This window comes from Schistocerca serialis, chromosome 3 (assembly GCF_023864345.2).
Source record: "Schistocerca serialis cubense isolate TAMUIC-IGC-003099 chromosome 3, iqSchSeri2.2, whole genome shotgun sequence".
In the NCBI taxonomy this organism is placed as follows: Eukaryota; Metazoa; Arthropoda; class Insecta; order Orthoptera; family Acrididae; genus Schistocerca; species Schistocerca serialis.
Window position 1 is genome coordinate 861,398,509 of NC_064640.1, and position 17,516 is coordinate 861,416,024.

At 38.8% G+C, this 17,516-nt stretch overlaps 1 protein-coding gene across 5 annotated transcripts in view; it reads left to right on the plus strand.

Annotated features, from left to right (window-relative positions):
* LOC126470992 (high affinity copper uptake protein 1-like) overlaps nt 1-17,516 on the plus strand; it is a 161,845-nt gene that overhangs the window by 130,249 nt on the left and 14,080 nt on the right. For all 5 annotated transcript variants that reach the window (XM_050099038.1, XM_050099039.1, XM_050099040.1 and 2 more), the window contains one exon: nt 8,623-8,877. In XM_050099038.1, coding sequence (XP_049954995.1) covers nt 8,623-8,877 — 255 coding nt within the window. The remainder of the gene's footprint in view (nt 1-8,622; nt 8,878-17,516) is intronic.

Below are 17,516 nucleotides of genomic sequence, written 5' to 3' on the forward strand. Positions count from 1 at the left end.
ACTGATTGATGAAGATGACCAAGATGGGCTGGTTACCACCAGAAAAACAGTGCACCACCTCATTTCCTCATGGAAGTTCAAGGTTCCCTTAATAATCCTTTCCAGGGTTGGTGGATTGGATGTGAAGGGCCAGTCACATGGCCACTTGGCTCCTGAGACTTGACACCACTGGATTTCTTTCCCTTGGGTTTCATTAAAGACTGTGTGTATGTTCCTCCCCTACCAAACTATTTAGCCAACCTGAAAAATCAAATCCATGCTGCCAATGCACAAGTTATTTCCGATTTGCTGAAACAAGTGCGGGAAGAAGAAATTGATTAGCGGTGGGATATTTGCCACATCACAAATGGTAGTCACATCAAAGCAAAATAGCACCTGACCTTTTTATGTGAAACTTGAGGCTGTTTGCTATAGAATGACATGTCTACTGATTCTGTAGGTTATCTCAATAAATTTCTATATCATTCCAAAGCTGTAAAGTCCTGTTTGACTCATCCTGTATAGAAAGGCTATACAAAAGAAACGAACTTGAAGACAAAATTATGGAAATGGAGGAGGAATTAATTTAAGATGAGATGGGTGATATGATATTATGATATTGCGAGAAGAATTTGACAGAGCACAGAAAGACCTAAATCAAAATTTCCTCATAATTATTGATATCCCTGGGAGAGCTAGCCATGACAAAACTGCCTCCCCCCCCCCCCCCCCCCAATTATACTAGATGTGACATACAAAATACCTTCAGACTTCAAGAAGTATGTAATAATCGCATTTCCAAGCCAGGCAGGAGATTACAAGTGTAAATGTTACCAACATATATTTCAAAGAATTCTGATTAAAAAAAAAACACACACAGAAATGCTAGATTAGTTGTAATTTATGTGCATCCACCAAAATATTTAATTTGGTCTTATTTGATTCATTACAATGCATAACTTTCTATGCAAGTGCAAATTGCTGTTTTGTGTAATATATCACAAAGCGAGTTCTGCAGATCATTTTTAAAGTCAGTATTAATTACCATGAATCTCAGGATGTAATATATATTGAGATGACAGCATTAGAATTCAGATATGTTTGAACAGAACTCCACATAAAGTTCAAATGGCCCTTTTCTAGACTAAAGATATCCTTTGTGAGTGAATGAGAAATCATAAGACATAGAGGAAAAATTGGGCAAGTAAGCAAGCATTTGTTTTTCAGTGTCATTAACACTAACAGTGGCAGTTGTGATGACAGCAGTACTAATTCGAATGTGGTAATTCCAACAAGCTGCATTACATTAAAACTATTTAATAGTGTCACCTACATTATCAACAGAGATAAAGATTTTTTTTAATCACGTGTCATGTTTTTTGTCAGATGGTTGGTGTATATAAAGAAACACAGAACTCACTGGCACCACCACTTTACACCAACCAAGTCTTTTGATACTTGAAACCAACTTTCTGCTTCCTGTTTTGTTTGTACAATTTGTATTCCAGCTTAGCAGAGTATAGTGTAGTTCACAATATAAAATTCTAATGTTCAGTCACAGAAGGCACCTAATGTCCTCAACTTATTTGATACTGCAAGTACCCCACACACAAAATATATAATTTATATTTTATGTTAACCATTTCTGGAAACAGATTTGAGAGACTGACAGCATAACAGCACGTGTGCAGCATATGTGCTGAAACTAGACAAGAGACAGTTGTGTTGTATCTTAATAAAGAACTTAAATCATATAGATCTGGAGAAGAGCATGTATAAAAACTGTTGCTTAAGTTTAGAAGAGTAGTTGACCATGCACTTGATAGGTATGTACCTGGCAGAATAGTTCATGGTTGGAGGGACCATCCATAGTATACGATCACTGTAAAGAAACCAAAAGAAACAGACTAGTGCACAAAAGGTGTAAAACAAAGCATGGGGAGGTGCTGAATGAAATGTGTTTGGCTGTCAAGATGCCAATATGTAAACCCTCTGACAACTGTTGTTGTTGTTGTGATCTTCAATCCAAAGACTGGTTTGATGCAGTTCTCCATGCTACTCTATCCTGTGGAAGCCCCTTCTTCTCTGAGTAACTACTGCAACCTACATCCTACTGAATCTGCTTACCGTATTCATCTCTTGGTCTCCCTCTACGATTTTTACTCCCAACACTTCCGTCCGGTACTAAACTGGTGATCCCTTGATGTCTCAGAATGTGTCCTATCACCCAATCCCTTCTTCTAGTCAGGTTTCTTCGCTTCCTAATTCTATCCAGTACCTCCTCATTAGTGACATGATCTACCCATCTAATCTTCAGCATTCTTCTGTAACACCATATTTCAGAAGCTTCTATTCTCTTCTTGTCTAAACTGTTTATCATCCATGTTTCACTTCCATACATGGCCACATTTCATACAAATACTTACAGAAAAGACATCCTGACACTTAAATCTATGCTTGATGTTAACAAATGTCTCTTCTTCAGAAACGCTTTTCTTGCCATTGCCAGTCTACATTTTATATCCTCTCTACTTCCACCATCATCTGTTATTTTGCAGCCCAAATAGCAAAACTCATCTACTGCTTTAAGTGTTTCATTTCCTAATCTAATTCTCTCAGCATCACCTGATTTAATTCAACCACATTCCAGTATCATCATTTTGCTTTTGTTGATGTTCATCTTATATCCTCCTTTCAGGTTACTGTCCATTCCCTTCAGCTACTCTTCCAAGTCCTTTGCTGTCTCTGACAGAATTACAGTGTCATCAACAAACCTCAAAGTTTTTATTTCCACTCCCTGAACTTTAATACCTACTCTAAATTTTGTTGTTGTTTCCTTTACTGCCTGCTCAGTGTACAGATTGAATAACATTGGGGATAGGCTACAACCCTGTCTCACTCCCATCTCAACCACTGCTTTCCTTTCATGCCCCTCAAGTCTTATAACTGCCATCTGGTTTCTGTACAAGTTGTAAATAGTCTTCGCTTCCTGTATTTTACCCATGCTACCTACAGAATTTCAAAGAGAGTATTCCAGTCAACATTGTCCAAAGCTTTCTCTAAATGTATAAATGCTATTAATGTTGGTTTGCCATTACTTAACCTATCTTCTATGAGAAGTTGTAGGGTCACTATTGCCTCACGTGTTCCTAAAGTTCTCCAGAATCCAAAAGTGATCTTCCCTGATGTAAGTTTCTACTAGTTCTTCCATTCTTCTGTAAAACATTCTTGTTATTATTTTGCAACCATGGCTTATTAAACTGATAGTTTGGTAATATTCACACGTGTCAGCACCTGATTTCTTTGGAATTGGAATTTTTGTATTCTTCTTGAAGTCTAAGGGTATTTCACATATATCATACATCTTGCTCGCCAGATGGAATAGTTTTGTCATGGCTGTCTGTCCCAAGGCCATCAGTAGTTCTAACAGAATGTTATCTACTCTCGGGGTCTTTTTTGACTTCTGTCTTTTAGTGCTCTGTCAAACTCTTCACGCAGTATCATATCTCCAGCCTCATTTTCATCTACATCCTCTTCTGTTTCTATAATATTGCCATCAAGTACATCTCCCTTGTATAGACCCTCTATATACTCCTTCTACCTTTCTGCTTTCCCCTCTTTTAGGACTGGTTTTCCTTCTGAGCTCTTGATATTCATACAGGTGGCTCTCTTATCTCCAAAGGTCTCTCTAATTTTTGTTTAGGTAATGTCTATCTTTCCTCTAGTGGTATATGCTTCCAAATCCTTACATTTGTCCTCAAGCCATTCCTGCTTAGCCATTTTGCACTTACTGTCAATCTCCATTTTTAGACGTTTGTATTCCCTTTCACCTGCTTCATTTACTGCATTTTTATATTTTCTCCTTTATCAGTTAAAGTCGATATATATTTTGTTACCCAAGGATTTGTACTATCCCTCATCTTTTTATCTACATGATCCTGTATCACCTTCACTGTTTAATCTCTCAAAGCTACCCATTCTTCTTCTACTGTATTCCTTTTCTCTGTTCTTTTTAATCATTCCCTGATGGCCTCTCTGAAACTCTCAACAACCTCTAGTTATTTCACTTCATCCCAAGTGTTAGTGATGATTAAATTCCACTTTGTGCAATGTTCTACTAGGCAGCTCCCTCTTTCATTCCTTTCCTCCAGGCCATATGCATATACTATTTTTCTTTCTCTCCCTTTTCCTACAGTCAAATTCCAGTCCCCATGAGTATTAAATTTTCATATCCTTTAACTACCTGTATAATTTCTTTTATCTCATCATACGTTTCTTCAATCTCTTCATCATCTGCAGAATTAGGTGGTATGTAAACTTGGAATACTGTGGTGGGTGTGGTCATGGTGTCTATCTTGGCTGCAATAATGCATTCACTGTGCTGTTCATAGTAGCTTATCCATGTTTCTATTTTCTTATTAAACTTAGTCCTGCATTACCCCTATTTGATTTTTTATTTATAACCCTGTATTCATCTGACCAGAACTCCTGTTCCTCCTGCCACAGAACTTCACTAACCCCCACTATACCTAATTTTAACCCATCCATTCCCCTTTTAAAATGTTCTAACCTACCTGTCTGGTCAAGGAGTCTGACATTTCTCACTCCGATCCGTAGAACACCAGTTTTGTTTCTGCTGATAACGACATCCTGGTAAGTAGTCCCCACACGGATATCCAAATGGGGGACTATTTTACCCAAGAGGATGCCATAATCATTTAATCATACAGTAGAGCTGCATGCACTCAGGACAAATTACGGCTGTAGTTTCCCCTTACTTTCAGATGTTCGCAGTACCAGCACAGTGAGGCTGTTTTGGTTCATGTTACAAGGTCAGATCAGTCATTCATCCGTACTGCTGCCCCTGCAACTACTGAAAAAGGACAGCTACTGTAACAGAATATTACAACACACAAAACCCAAAGAAATTCTTATCACATGTAAAAGCAGTTAATAGTCCCAGAGTTAATGTCCAGGCACTCATAGGTCAGACAGGAACTGAAACTGAAGATAGCAAAGCAAAATCAGAAACACTGAACTCTGTTTCCTAATGTTTTTTACCAATGAAAATACAGGGTTATTACCCCAATTTCATTCTGACATGACTGCAGAGATGACTGAAATAGATATTAGTGTCAGTAGCATTGAGAAACAACTGAAATCATTAAAACTGAGTAAAACTTTTGGGCCTATTGGAATCCGTATTGGATTTTATACTGAATTTTTGGCGGACCTAGTCCATCTCTTATCAACAAGCTATTGTAGATATAAAAAAAAACTGTGCTCAGTAGATGGAAGAAAGAACAAGCACACACATCCACAAGAAGGGTAGCAGAAGTGATCCACAAAGCTACTGTCCAGTATCCTTGACATTTACACATGAAACCCAATCCAACCTGCACTTTTCTCATATAGCGCCCTGAAAGTCGTGGATCAAGGCAGTCAGGTAGATGCAGTATTTCTTGATTTCGAAAAGGCATTTGACTAGGTACCACATCTATCGTTATTATCAAAAGTGTGATCATGTGTAACATCAAACAAAATTTGTGTCTGAATTGAGAATCTTCTGGTGGGGAGGTTGCAGCATTTTATCTTGTCTGGAGAGTCATCGACAGATACAGAAGTAACTTCAGGTGTGCCCAAGGGAACTGTGTTGGGACCGTTGCTGTTTATGTTGTGCATTAGTTACTTTCCAGATAATATTAATACTAACTTCAGACTTCTCATAGATGATCCATTTATCCACAATGAAGCACTGTCTGCAAAATCTACATAAATATTCAGTCAGATCTTGATAAGATTTCAAAGCTGTGCAAAGATCAACAACTTGCTTTAAATGTTTGAAAATGTAAATTGTGCACTCAACAAAATGAAAAAAATGTTGTATCCCATGACTGCAGTGTCAATGAGCCACAGTTGTAATTGATCATCTCATACAAATACCTGGGTGTAAACACTTTGTATGAACTGAAATTGAATGATCATATAAGCTCAACCATAGGCAAAGCAGGTGGCAAAGTTCAGTTTATTGGTAGAATATTAAGGAAATGCAGTCAGTCTGCAAAGGAAATTGCTTACAAATCACTTGGGTGAGCCATCCTAGAATATTGGTCAAGTGTCCTGGACCCATACCAAATAGGACTAACACGAGATAGTAAACAGAAAAGGGCAATTACAGGGTCAGAGGTTTTTTCGACCTGTCAGAGAGATGCAGAAGAAACCAAACTGGCATGCACTTGATGATAGACACAAATTATTCGAAGAAAGCCTTTTTACAGAGTTTTGAAAACCAGATGACTCTAGGAATATATTACACCCCCCTATGTATTGCTCTCATAGGGACCGTGAGGATAAGATTAGGTTAATTAAGCACTCACAGAGGCATTATTTGGTGCAGATCCCACACACTTGACTAATATTCTAGGATGGGTCACACAAGTGATTTGTAAACAATCTCCTTTGTAGACAGACTGCATTTCCCTAATATTCTACCAATAAACCAAAGTTTGCCATTTGCTTTGCATATGACTGAGCCTATATGATCATTCCATTTGATATCCTGTGCTTCATATGTGAATTGAATGGGAAGAAGGCCTAATAACTGGTACAATGGGTAGTATCCTCTGCCTCATACTTCACAGCTGTTTGCAGAATATGAATGTGGATGTACAAGTGTGCGTGTCTGCTCTTTCATACCCAGAATTTTTATAAACCTAAACTACTGGTACCTGTTTTACAAATTTGTTTTGTTATTAAGCATTTTAACTGGTCAAAAAAATGATTACATCTGAGAAGACACATTTTACTGATGACATTGCACAGCACTAATGTATGATAGCTGATTTCCATTAGCTGAAATGATATTTCATCTTACCCTTGTGATAGTACACTTCTGGGTTGTTTCATGTTATTAAGTGTTCTGACCCCACTCTGTAACAGTTCTGCACTGTATTTTCACAGGTGAAAGTATTATTTTTGTGAATAAGTGGTCCATACAGTATCATGAGCATTATCCATTCAGCATGAAAAATTTAATAAACTGTGGGGATATAAGTTAAAAGCTGCTGTTTCACTCATGGAAAAATCAGTATTAGTCTCCGCATAAAATTATCTTTCTGCTGGTGTTATAGATAAAACTGTAAACATCCCTAATAAAAATTATATTATGTCCACCAGCGAATGAAGACTGTTTCATCAAATTTTACATTTCTCCAGGTTGAGCAAAAGGTAGAACTGTTTGTCACCATGCAGCATACTATCCATTGTTGAACTGAATTTTTTGAGTGGGTATAATTATAATCATGCCTTTTTCAACTAAAGGTAACTCCCACTTGCTTGAAAAATTATGTCAAGGTGTTACTGATCCCCTGACAGAACTGCTTGTGTCATCTGCCTCTGGAGTTTTGTGAGGACCTCTGTGATGCTCTTGAACTTATTTATAATGTTGCCATTCTTCATATGTTCTGTGTTTCCTATGTCAATCCTACCTGATAAGCATCTCAGACTAATGAGCAGTACTCAAGAAATGGTCAAAAAGAGTTCCTCAATCGGTGATTGATTGCTAGCCATATAACTGAATAAAACTGGCATGGGTCTTTCCATCTGTTCATGCATTTTAGACTAATTATTTGTGTACCTGCAGTTCACTATACTGAATAAAACTGGCGTGGGTCTTTCCATCTGTTCATGCATTTTAGACTAATTATTTGTGTACCTGCAGTTCACTATACTTTTCTAGCATTGCAGCTTTCCTATATAGTCCACAACAGCATCATCCATGAATAGCCTCTTGAAGCCTCTGACATTATCCACCAAATAACATATATTTATATAGTGACTAGTTATCATCCTATAACACTTCCTTACAATATGCACAGTAACTTTCACATCCACTGATTGCTCTCTGCTAAGTTTGCCATGTTGTGTTATAACTGCAAGGAAGCACTAAATCCAATCACAAAGCAACTGTGTTGGCATCATTATCTACTTCCTTCTAAATCTCATTGAACAGAGCCAGCTGAGTTTGACAAGACTACAAATTGCAGAAGCCATGTTGGTCCTACAGGTATTTTTGGTCTCTAAGAAGTTATAGTTAGCAAGCACAAAAAGTGTTCCATAAATCTGCAACATATTGATGCCAGTGATATAGGCCTATAGTTATTTGTATCTGTCTGATCTATTTTCATGAAAAAGGGAATGCTCTGCTACTTTTTCCAACTGCTTGGAATACATTGTTGCAATATCACCCTACGATACTCTGCACCTAGTGAGGATCAATTTCTTTCACTTGATATGTATAGAATCTTAAATATTTACCTTTATATTCTGCGGTCATTTGTCTCGATTCCACCATTTCAGCACTCATGAAGTGGTTGAAAGGAGAAACCATATTATGATCTCATGCTGTGAAACATCTCCAGAAAACTGAATTTGGTATGTCATTCTTCTGTCATCTCCCATTTCAGTGTCATTATGAATGAACCCAAAGTGAATGCAGTGAGTGCAATATGGCTACTTACTAGGAGCAGCCAAATACTTGGCAATGTGTATCTTAAACTGCTGGTAGATTCTGTAATTACTCATATTTGAAATTACAGTTCTGGTGTGTACATACATAAAAAATAAATACTATTAATCTTTCAGATGGACCACAGTGGACACCATATGACGGATCACAGTGCACACCATATGATGAATCACAGTGCTCACCATATGATGAATCACAGCATGGGAAGTCATGCAGGGCATGTTGGACATGATTCTCCAGTAGTTCCTACCCAGATGGATGTGATGGTACATGATCACAATGTTGATACAAGCCATATACATGACAGCCATGACCTCCCAGACCATGCTGGTCATGATGCATGTGGCAATATGCATGGGCATTCCATGATGGTGAGTAAATAATATTGTTTAAATTTTCAAATGCAAATTTATTAGATTTATTTCATTAGCCAGATCTCCAGTTTGTCACTTTCCAGTGGCAGTATCATTAACATAAATTATATTTGCTTTTATGTGTGTTTTTTAGTTATTAAAAAGAGGTTGAAAATACACTTTATTTTTTTAAGGATTTTATTGAATGTTGTGAACAGTCCTTCATGGCATATTCATATGGGTTCATCAAAACAATCCATCCACCTGTCCAACCAGACAAACATTATTTGAATGATTTTTGAAGACAGTTTTGTGTATTGTTCTAATTCTTTTCCATTCTCTCACTCTTGGGGTGAGTTTCTCTTGTTGCACCATTAGAAAACTTCTTACAAGCAGAGAATCTCATTAACCCATATTCTTGTACCTCAGCTGCACAATATCTGTTTGATGTGCAGGTTAATATTTACTGTTTTGTGGAATTGGTTATGAATACTGGTGAAATAAACAAATGAACCAAAACATTATGACCACCTACTTAAAAGTGTGTCGGTCCACCTCTGGAATTCAATTTAGCAGTGATTTTGTGTGCCATGGATTCGACAACTACTTGATAGGTTTCCAGAGTTTTGTGACACAAGATGCCTACGCACAGGTCACACACTTCCCGTAATTTATGGACAGTTGATTTGTGGACATGGAGCTGGTGCCTCGTAGCATCCCAGTTGGGTTTCATCAGATTTAGATAAGCCAAATTTGATGGCCAAGACATCAACTTGAGTTCACTATCATGTTCCTCAAACCACTGCAGCACCATTCTGGCCTTGTGACATGGAAATTTATCCTTCTGGAAGATGCCACCACTGTTGGGGAAATCAAGCATCCCTAATAATGTTCATGTAGTCCACAGCTGTCATGGTGCCTTCAGTTACTACCGCAGGTCCCATGGAAGTCAAGGTTAATGTCCTCCATAATATTATATTGCTCCCACCAGCCTGCATCTGTGGTATACTGCATGTTTCGAGCAGCCGTTCGCCTGGATGATGTGCACAACCATCGACCTGGTTTAACAATAAATGGAATTCATCTGATCAGTCGACATAATTCCATTGATACGTGGTCCAATCTCAGTGATCCCATACCCATTGTAATCAAAACTGATGATGTTGGGTCAGCATGGGAGCATGTGGGAGTCCTTTGCTGTGGAACACCATGTCAGCACTGTGCACTGAATGGTGTGCTCCGGAACACTTGTGTCTGTGCCAGCACTGTCCTCTGTCGTCAGATCTGCCACATATCACTGCCTGTCCTGCTTTAGAGAGTGGGTAAGCCTCCGATCCCTATGTTTTCTTATGAGGTATGGACGTCCAACTTCTCGTCGCCTACTCATATTTTCAGCATTCTTCAAACAATTTCCATAGATGCTCACAACAGTAGGACATAAACAGCCAACCAGCTTCGCCTTTTTCTAGATGATCATTCCCAAGCACTGGGCCACAACAAACTGGCTTTTGTCAAAGTCACTTAAGTTGGTGGATTTCTGCATTTGCACCACTAATCATCACTGGAATCATTTCCCATTTATCTCTGCTCTGCTAATATACCACTCATCCTATGTCACCTCAGTGCCACCAGGCAGCATACTACAACCTCACGAAGGGCAATGGTCATAATGTTTTGGCTCATCAGTGTATATTAGTAGGCACAGATCATAACAACATTAGGAAAAAAGTTGAAGCTGATCAGTTACTTACTTACTATAAAAAAAGATAGTTTCAGTATGAACATCTCTTACCAAATGCAACTAAATTTCCTTCAGGAGATGGTGACAGTAGTTTGTATGTGAAGAGTAACAGTGGATGGTCACATTGTACTTTTTGAAGCTGCCTTGAGCATAACAGATACCTGATTTTCCTTGTATCTAGACATGCCCCTGAGTGCTGTCTTGGTGAGGATGGGTCCCCAAGCTGTTGCAACACCTGATTCCTGCTTCCTTTCTTGTGCTGCTATCTTCCAGCTCACAATGTCCTTACTTCTCTTACTCTCTAATCCATGGTGACAATCTTTGATGTTCATCTACCTATTTCTCTAGGTTCTACTGTGTTCCATTTACATCTTAAGCCATTTACTTTGCATCAAATTTTTTGGCTGAAGTAATTTTTGGTCCCCTTTCGTGTTTGACCTCCATTTTTCTAAATTTTCTCTGACATGTGGACCAATTGAGGAAGGATACCTTAAATAGTGCCAAATGCTTACAATGTAAAAGGTCCTTTGCACACAATGACTACGTAATCTCATAGATATGCTTAAAAGGCAATGTGGTAGCCAGCCTGACGTGGTAGGGTCATTGTGTATCTTCTTGGTGCAGCCTCCTGAAAACACAGGCACCACACTTCTGATGCCTGAGCTGCTAGCTTGCCACACATTCCAAGTAATAGGTGTCTGTCATCTTGATGGACCATGACTCCCAGCAATGACCATCATGCCAGCTGACCATTGCTGTGGCTGGGTGGGGCTGTGGGGTGAACCTTTAATTTGAGCAGGTAGCATCAGGGTGGAAATATTGCACACAAAATGCATCAGACTAAACCGGCATAATGACTGTACTGATCTGGCTGTGTCAACAGATAATTATAGATATTTCGATGTGGATTGTTAAAATTAAACTGCTTTCCCTACCCTGGCTACTCCCATGGGAAAAGGGACAAGCCAGAAGACTGGGAGCAGAATAGTTTATTCAATACCTTGTGTGTACTAGAACAGATAGAAATACTGCTACAGTGACAAAAGCATTATTTTTTGTGGCACGAGCTGAATATAAATTTGAAGTAGATACACTGGAAAAAATGCAAAATGGGTCACTAGTGATTAAACCCTCCTGTGCTGCATAATCATGAGCACTTCAGACAGGTGAAAGACTGTTACTCCATGTAAAACTTAGAATTTGGTACAAGGAGTTATCTTTCATACAGGCCTTACACACTGGGCAGATGCTGTGATACAAGCTAACCTAGAATGGCAAGGCATACATTTTGTCTGACATCTACGAAAAGGTCCAAGAGAGAACAAAATAGATACAGGTGCCTTCATATTAGCTTTTGAAGGAAATGTCATCCTTGAAAAGTTGGGCATAGTGTTTAGGTGTGACTTGAAACATTGCATCCCACTGCCCATTGATTATGTTTTGGACATGTCATCTTGCTGCATGGCAGACTCAAAATGCAGAAACTGTGAAAGATCACTTTACAGAGACAATCCCTGCAAACAACTGCTTCTGTGTACATTGTATGAAACACCATCGTCCCCATTCACTGACCGATTTGCCCCCTCTCTTCTTCTTCTTCTTCTTCTTCTTCTTCTTCTTTTTTTTTTAAGAAAATACAAGAATATAAAATTATGGAACACAGGCATCCTGTCTACATGATGACAAACAATGCAAAAGTGACAGTTTTAACCCCGTATGCCTCAGGTTTTTTCAAAACCAAATCTGCCACCTACTGTAAACCAAGAACATCCAACCAGAATGAAAAAATATCTGAAATAGATCTCCACCCTTCTTGATTTGAAATCTTACAGAGCCAATAGTAGCATCCCAGCAGACACAACAGGAGACACTTCATATCCCTCTGACAGCATGAGAGAGGAAGATCCACTCCACATCATCTTCTTCCTTCCCAAAATATAACAGATAAAAAGTCAAATACTTGTCAGTGGTTAAAAGAGGCAAATATGTTGGACTGAATAACTGTCTAATCATCTTCTCACCTAAAATGGAAGAAGAAGGGAAAACACAAGACAAGAAAAGAACAAAAGAAAGAACTAATTCATTGGTACCTATCAAACTGGAAATCTCCTTGCCAGTAGAAGAATGTATGGACAACCACACAGGAAGGATTGGTAAACTGTGCAGATCAACTTATATCATTACTTTCATCTTCACTTACTACTCTGAGGCCTTTTCAGTGATTTTACAATAGAATTTTACTAGCTACTATCACCCCCTGGAAGAAAGTAGACAGTTAACCACTAACTTTCCCACAGTATGTATAGGAGTACAAGAATAGTGATTTTTAGAAGACCATCTTCCTGCATGTAGAGGATGATATCATGTACATGGCCAAAAATAGAATAAACACGGAATGAGCATTTGGAGGTGTTTGCTCACAAATTAAATCAAACAACTTGAATGAACAAATATCTATAAATGGTGGTGGTGGTGGTGGTTAGTGTTTAACGTCCCGTTGACAACGAGGTCATTAGAGACGGAGCGCAAGCTCAGGTTAGGGAAGGATTGGGAAGGAAATTGGCCGTGCCCTTTCAAAGGAACGATCCCGGCATTTGCCTGAAACGATTTAGGGAAATCACGGAAAACCTAAATCAGGATGGCCGGAGACGGGATTGAACCGTCATCCTCCCGAATGCGAGTCCAGTGTGCTAACCACCTATAAATGGTACACTCAAAGCAGTAGCCATTAGAATACAAGTGAGCATAATGATTACTATCTGTAATATCTAAAGCCCCCCTGACTGATACATTACTTACAGGAAGATGGAAGACCTGTTTGAATGGGTTACCCCACCTTTCATTTACTGGGAAATTTTAATTCCCATAAACACATATGGGGCGCTGAGATAATGACTATTAGAGGGCAACTACTAGAGAGTTTATCATCAAAACTTGATGATCTCTGTCTAATAAATTTGGGAGCTCCAACAAATTTTTGCACCAAATATGGCTCCTACTTTGCAAACAGGCTTGACAGTCTGCAGTTCTAACTTCCCACCTATGATCCAGTGGAATGTCCATGATGACCTTTGTGATATTTTAGTGGTACCAAATCTACAACACAACAACTGCTTACCATTTGGTCATGTGAAGAGCCAATTGGAATACCTTCACTGCTAAAGTGTAGATCACAATAAATATAGAGAAGAGATTCGTTAAAGTAGTGGAAGACACAACAGAAATGGTCATCCAAGTTACAGACACAGTAATATCACTATTTTCAGTTTGTCCTGTTTGGAAACCTGTTCCATGGTGGTGCAAAGAGATCCCAGATGCCATCAGAGAGCAACAAAGGGCTCTATGATAACATAGATGCCATCTCTCTACTAAAAATTTAATTTTATTCAAAATATCAGGAGCAAGGTAGAACGTTGGGAACAATGTGTTTCTTTCGTGGGATTTCATACCCAAACTTCACAAGTGTGGTCCAATTGCAGCAGATTAGTGGACTTCGGTATACTAATAGACTTCAGGAAATTCTCAACATAGGAGAAATTAACACCAGTTCCTCTGACAGTGCTGAACTTTTAGCAAGGTATTATGTATAAATGTTGTCATCTGAGAATTACCATCAAATTTCACTCAACATCACCTTTTAACAGAACGTAATACCATATGTTTTATCTCAACATACCTGGAAACCAACAATGCACACTTTAATGCCTGGGAACTAAATAATCCTTTAAAACAATGTAGAGCTACAGCTCCAGGATCAGATGATATCCATAGTGAAAATCTTCAATATTGTGGTGAAAATAGTAAAAACTCTGTTCTAAAGTTTTTAAACAAGATATGGCAAGAGGGAAAATTTCTCTCCCAGTGGAAAGTGAGTATCACAATACCTATACCAAAACCAGGTCGAGGCCCAAAAAATAGAAATACTTACAGGTTGATCAACCTAACAAATAACTAGGATAAACTATCAGAAAGGATGGTTCATCCATGGCTTTATTGTTGTTGTTTGGAATCTAGAAATCTCCTTTCCCAGTCCAGCATGGATTCTGATCTCAAACTACCACTGAAAATTTCATATGATTGGGGTATTTTCAACTAGAGATACCTTTGTGCACCACTGATATTTAATCATAATATTTTTTGATTTACACAACACGTACAACATAATGTGGCAGCGTCACATTTTATCAACTCTGCATGAGTGGTGTTGATGAGGAAAGTTGATCTTGTTTTATACAAATGTTTTTAATCACTTAGACCGTTTAGAGTCAGAGTGGGCACAATCCTTAGTAAACAATATGTACAGAAAAATGGAGTCAACAGGGATTGGTTTTAAGTGCCACACCTTTTGTGATTGCCATAATCACACCAGAATTATGGGTAGATGACCTTTGTTTATTTATTGTTTCTAATTAATTCTTCTACCAAATTCTGTAACAATTTTAAAATTTTTTCAGTTAAATTTAATCCAAAAGTTTTAGTGGTAGTGCTAGTAGATGCGACTTTCACAACAAATGTCATAGTCAATATTTTCAGATTCTGGACCCCACTTACACATCAGTATCTCTCTAAAAAGTATGTTGTTAATAAAAGTATAAAACAGCTAACAAAATTTTTATTCTCTAAAGTTTTTTGTGATGGTCATAAAGTGACTCTCCTCACCCCTTCCCCATACCCCCCTCCCCAACTGACCGTCTGCATTATTGAATATGCATTAGTATTGCTAGGGTTAATTTCTTATGGTCAACTTTTAAGATCTGGCCTTCACTCTTCTAAATTTCACATAAAGTGTGGGCCGTTGGGGAAGGATGCCATAAAAGTAAAGCAGTCATCAATCTGAAGCTTGTTTCAAACATGACTGCACTTTACTAGGCATGGTCCTGTTGGAGGTGGTATGCTGTTGCCTTCCTTTGACCTTTGAACTGACTTACCTAGCCAGTTATAGGAGGACCTACAGTATAACGTGGGTTCTCAATCATGGTGTAACTCAGCATTTTTCTCATGAACAGACATTGCCAGAGGTGAAAGAAGTGATAAACATGTGAGTACTAAAAGGAATCTGCTAAATTTCAATTACATGATAAATCACACAAATCTGAGAGCTGTGAATTCAACTAAATACGTAGGGATTTCAGTTACAAATAACTTCAACTGGAACAGTCACATAGATAATGTTGTGGGGAAAGTGAACCAAAGACTGTGATTTATTGACAGAATGCTTAGAAGATGCAACAGGTCTACTAAAGAACTGCCTACACTACACATGTCAGTCCTCTTCTGGCACATTGCTGTGCGGTGTGGGATTTGCATCTGATAGGATTGAGGAACAGCATTCAAAAAGTCAAAGTAGGGCAGATCATTTTGTATTATTGCAAAATGGGAGAGAGTGCCACAGGTACGATAAGTGAGTTAAAGTGGCAATCAGTAAATAAAGGCGTTTTTCTTTGCAGCGTGATCTTATTGTAAAATTTCAATCACCAACATTCTCCTTCAAATGTGAAAATACTTCGTTGGTGCCCACCTCCATAGGTAGAAATGATAATTACAATAAAATAAGAGAAATCCGAGCTCATACAGAAAGATTTAAGAATTTGTTTTTCCCACATGCTGTTAGAGAGTGAAACAGTTGAGAAATAGCTTCAAGGTGTTTGATGAACCCTCTTCCAGGCATGTAATTTTGAACTACACAGTAGTCACGTAGATGTAGATGTTGATAAGTGACAGATAGAAATGCTACAATTGACAGGGGATTGAACCCAGTGCCATTGAATTTGTAGTCTGACTCTTTACCAAAGCGCCACCTTATGTGGTGCATAATCTATCCACCATGTGCTGTGATCCTCTGCACCTACAATTAGTGTGCATTTATGTTCGCTTTCAAAATCCAATGCAGTAGTCTCTACATTGTGAGGGGAGCTCACAGTTGTAACCCCCACCTCCCTTCCCCCCCCCCCCCCCCCCCCACCAACCACACTGCTGATGCAAGAATTGCTGCTTTCCTATGTGTGCCTAGTAGTAATTAAGTAATTACCTAACCAATTCAGGGCACTGGGACTCTGGGCAAAGGCTACTAAGCCAGATAGCCTTTGCCATGTTAGGATGCAATCCGTGTGGAGAGCCTCCAATCAGAGCGAGTGGCATACAGCCAGACAATCTGCAGTGAAACAGGTAAGACTCACCCACACCAGTTTCTGTGATGACATGGTCATCGCCGCAGAAAGAAAACAAGATTTTGGTGGAGACACAATTCCATAGTGTTTCCACCTTTGGCCATGCTTCGGGATGAGCATCAGGTAAGGAAAAGTGGAGGCAGATTGTTCGCCAAATTCTTGGTATGCTCTAGAACTGATGGCGAATCTTTTGCAACAGTGAAGCCACAGTTTTTCATTGGAAATGTTGAGGATATGTTCAGAGAAGTTGCTGCAGAACAGAAAATGAGAAAAGGGTCTCTGTTGATAAAAACTTTGAACACTAACCAACCGTAGACACTTCAGGCTTGTCACAAGCTTGGTGATACACCAGTTACACCCGTCATTGTAACAAACTCTATGAATTCAAGGTCTCATCTTCCACCTAATATCACAAACTGATGAATTGCACGCTAACGTAGAGTGGTGTGAAGTGAATTTTGTTTATCGCATTCAGAGAGGACCTTAAGATAATAGGGTGGACATGAAGCTTTTGTCCTAGACCTCAATGGAAATATTTTACCTGAGAAAATTGGGGTCATGTTTTGGAGATGTGATGTCAAACCCTATATTCTTCATCCTATGAGATGTTTTAGATGCCAGAGGTTTCGACCCACGTCCTCCCTCCTTACTGAAGATGCTACTTGTGGGATGTTCAGAAGGACAGTGTATGTGGGCAGATCCTGTGAACAACTCCCTACATATGTAAACTGCCAAGAACACCCCCACTC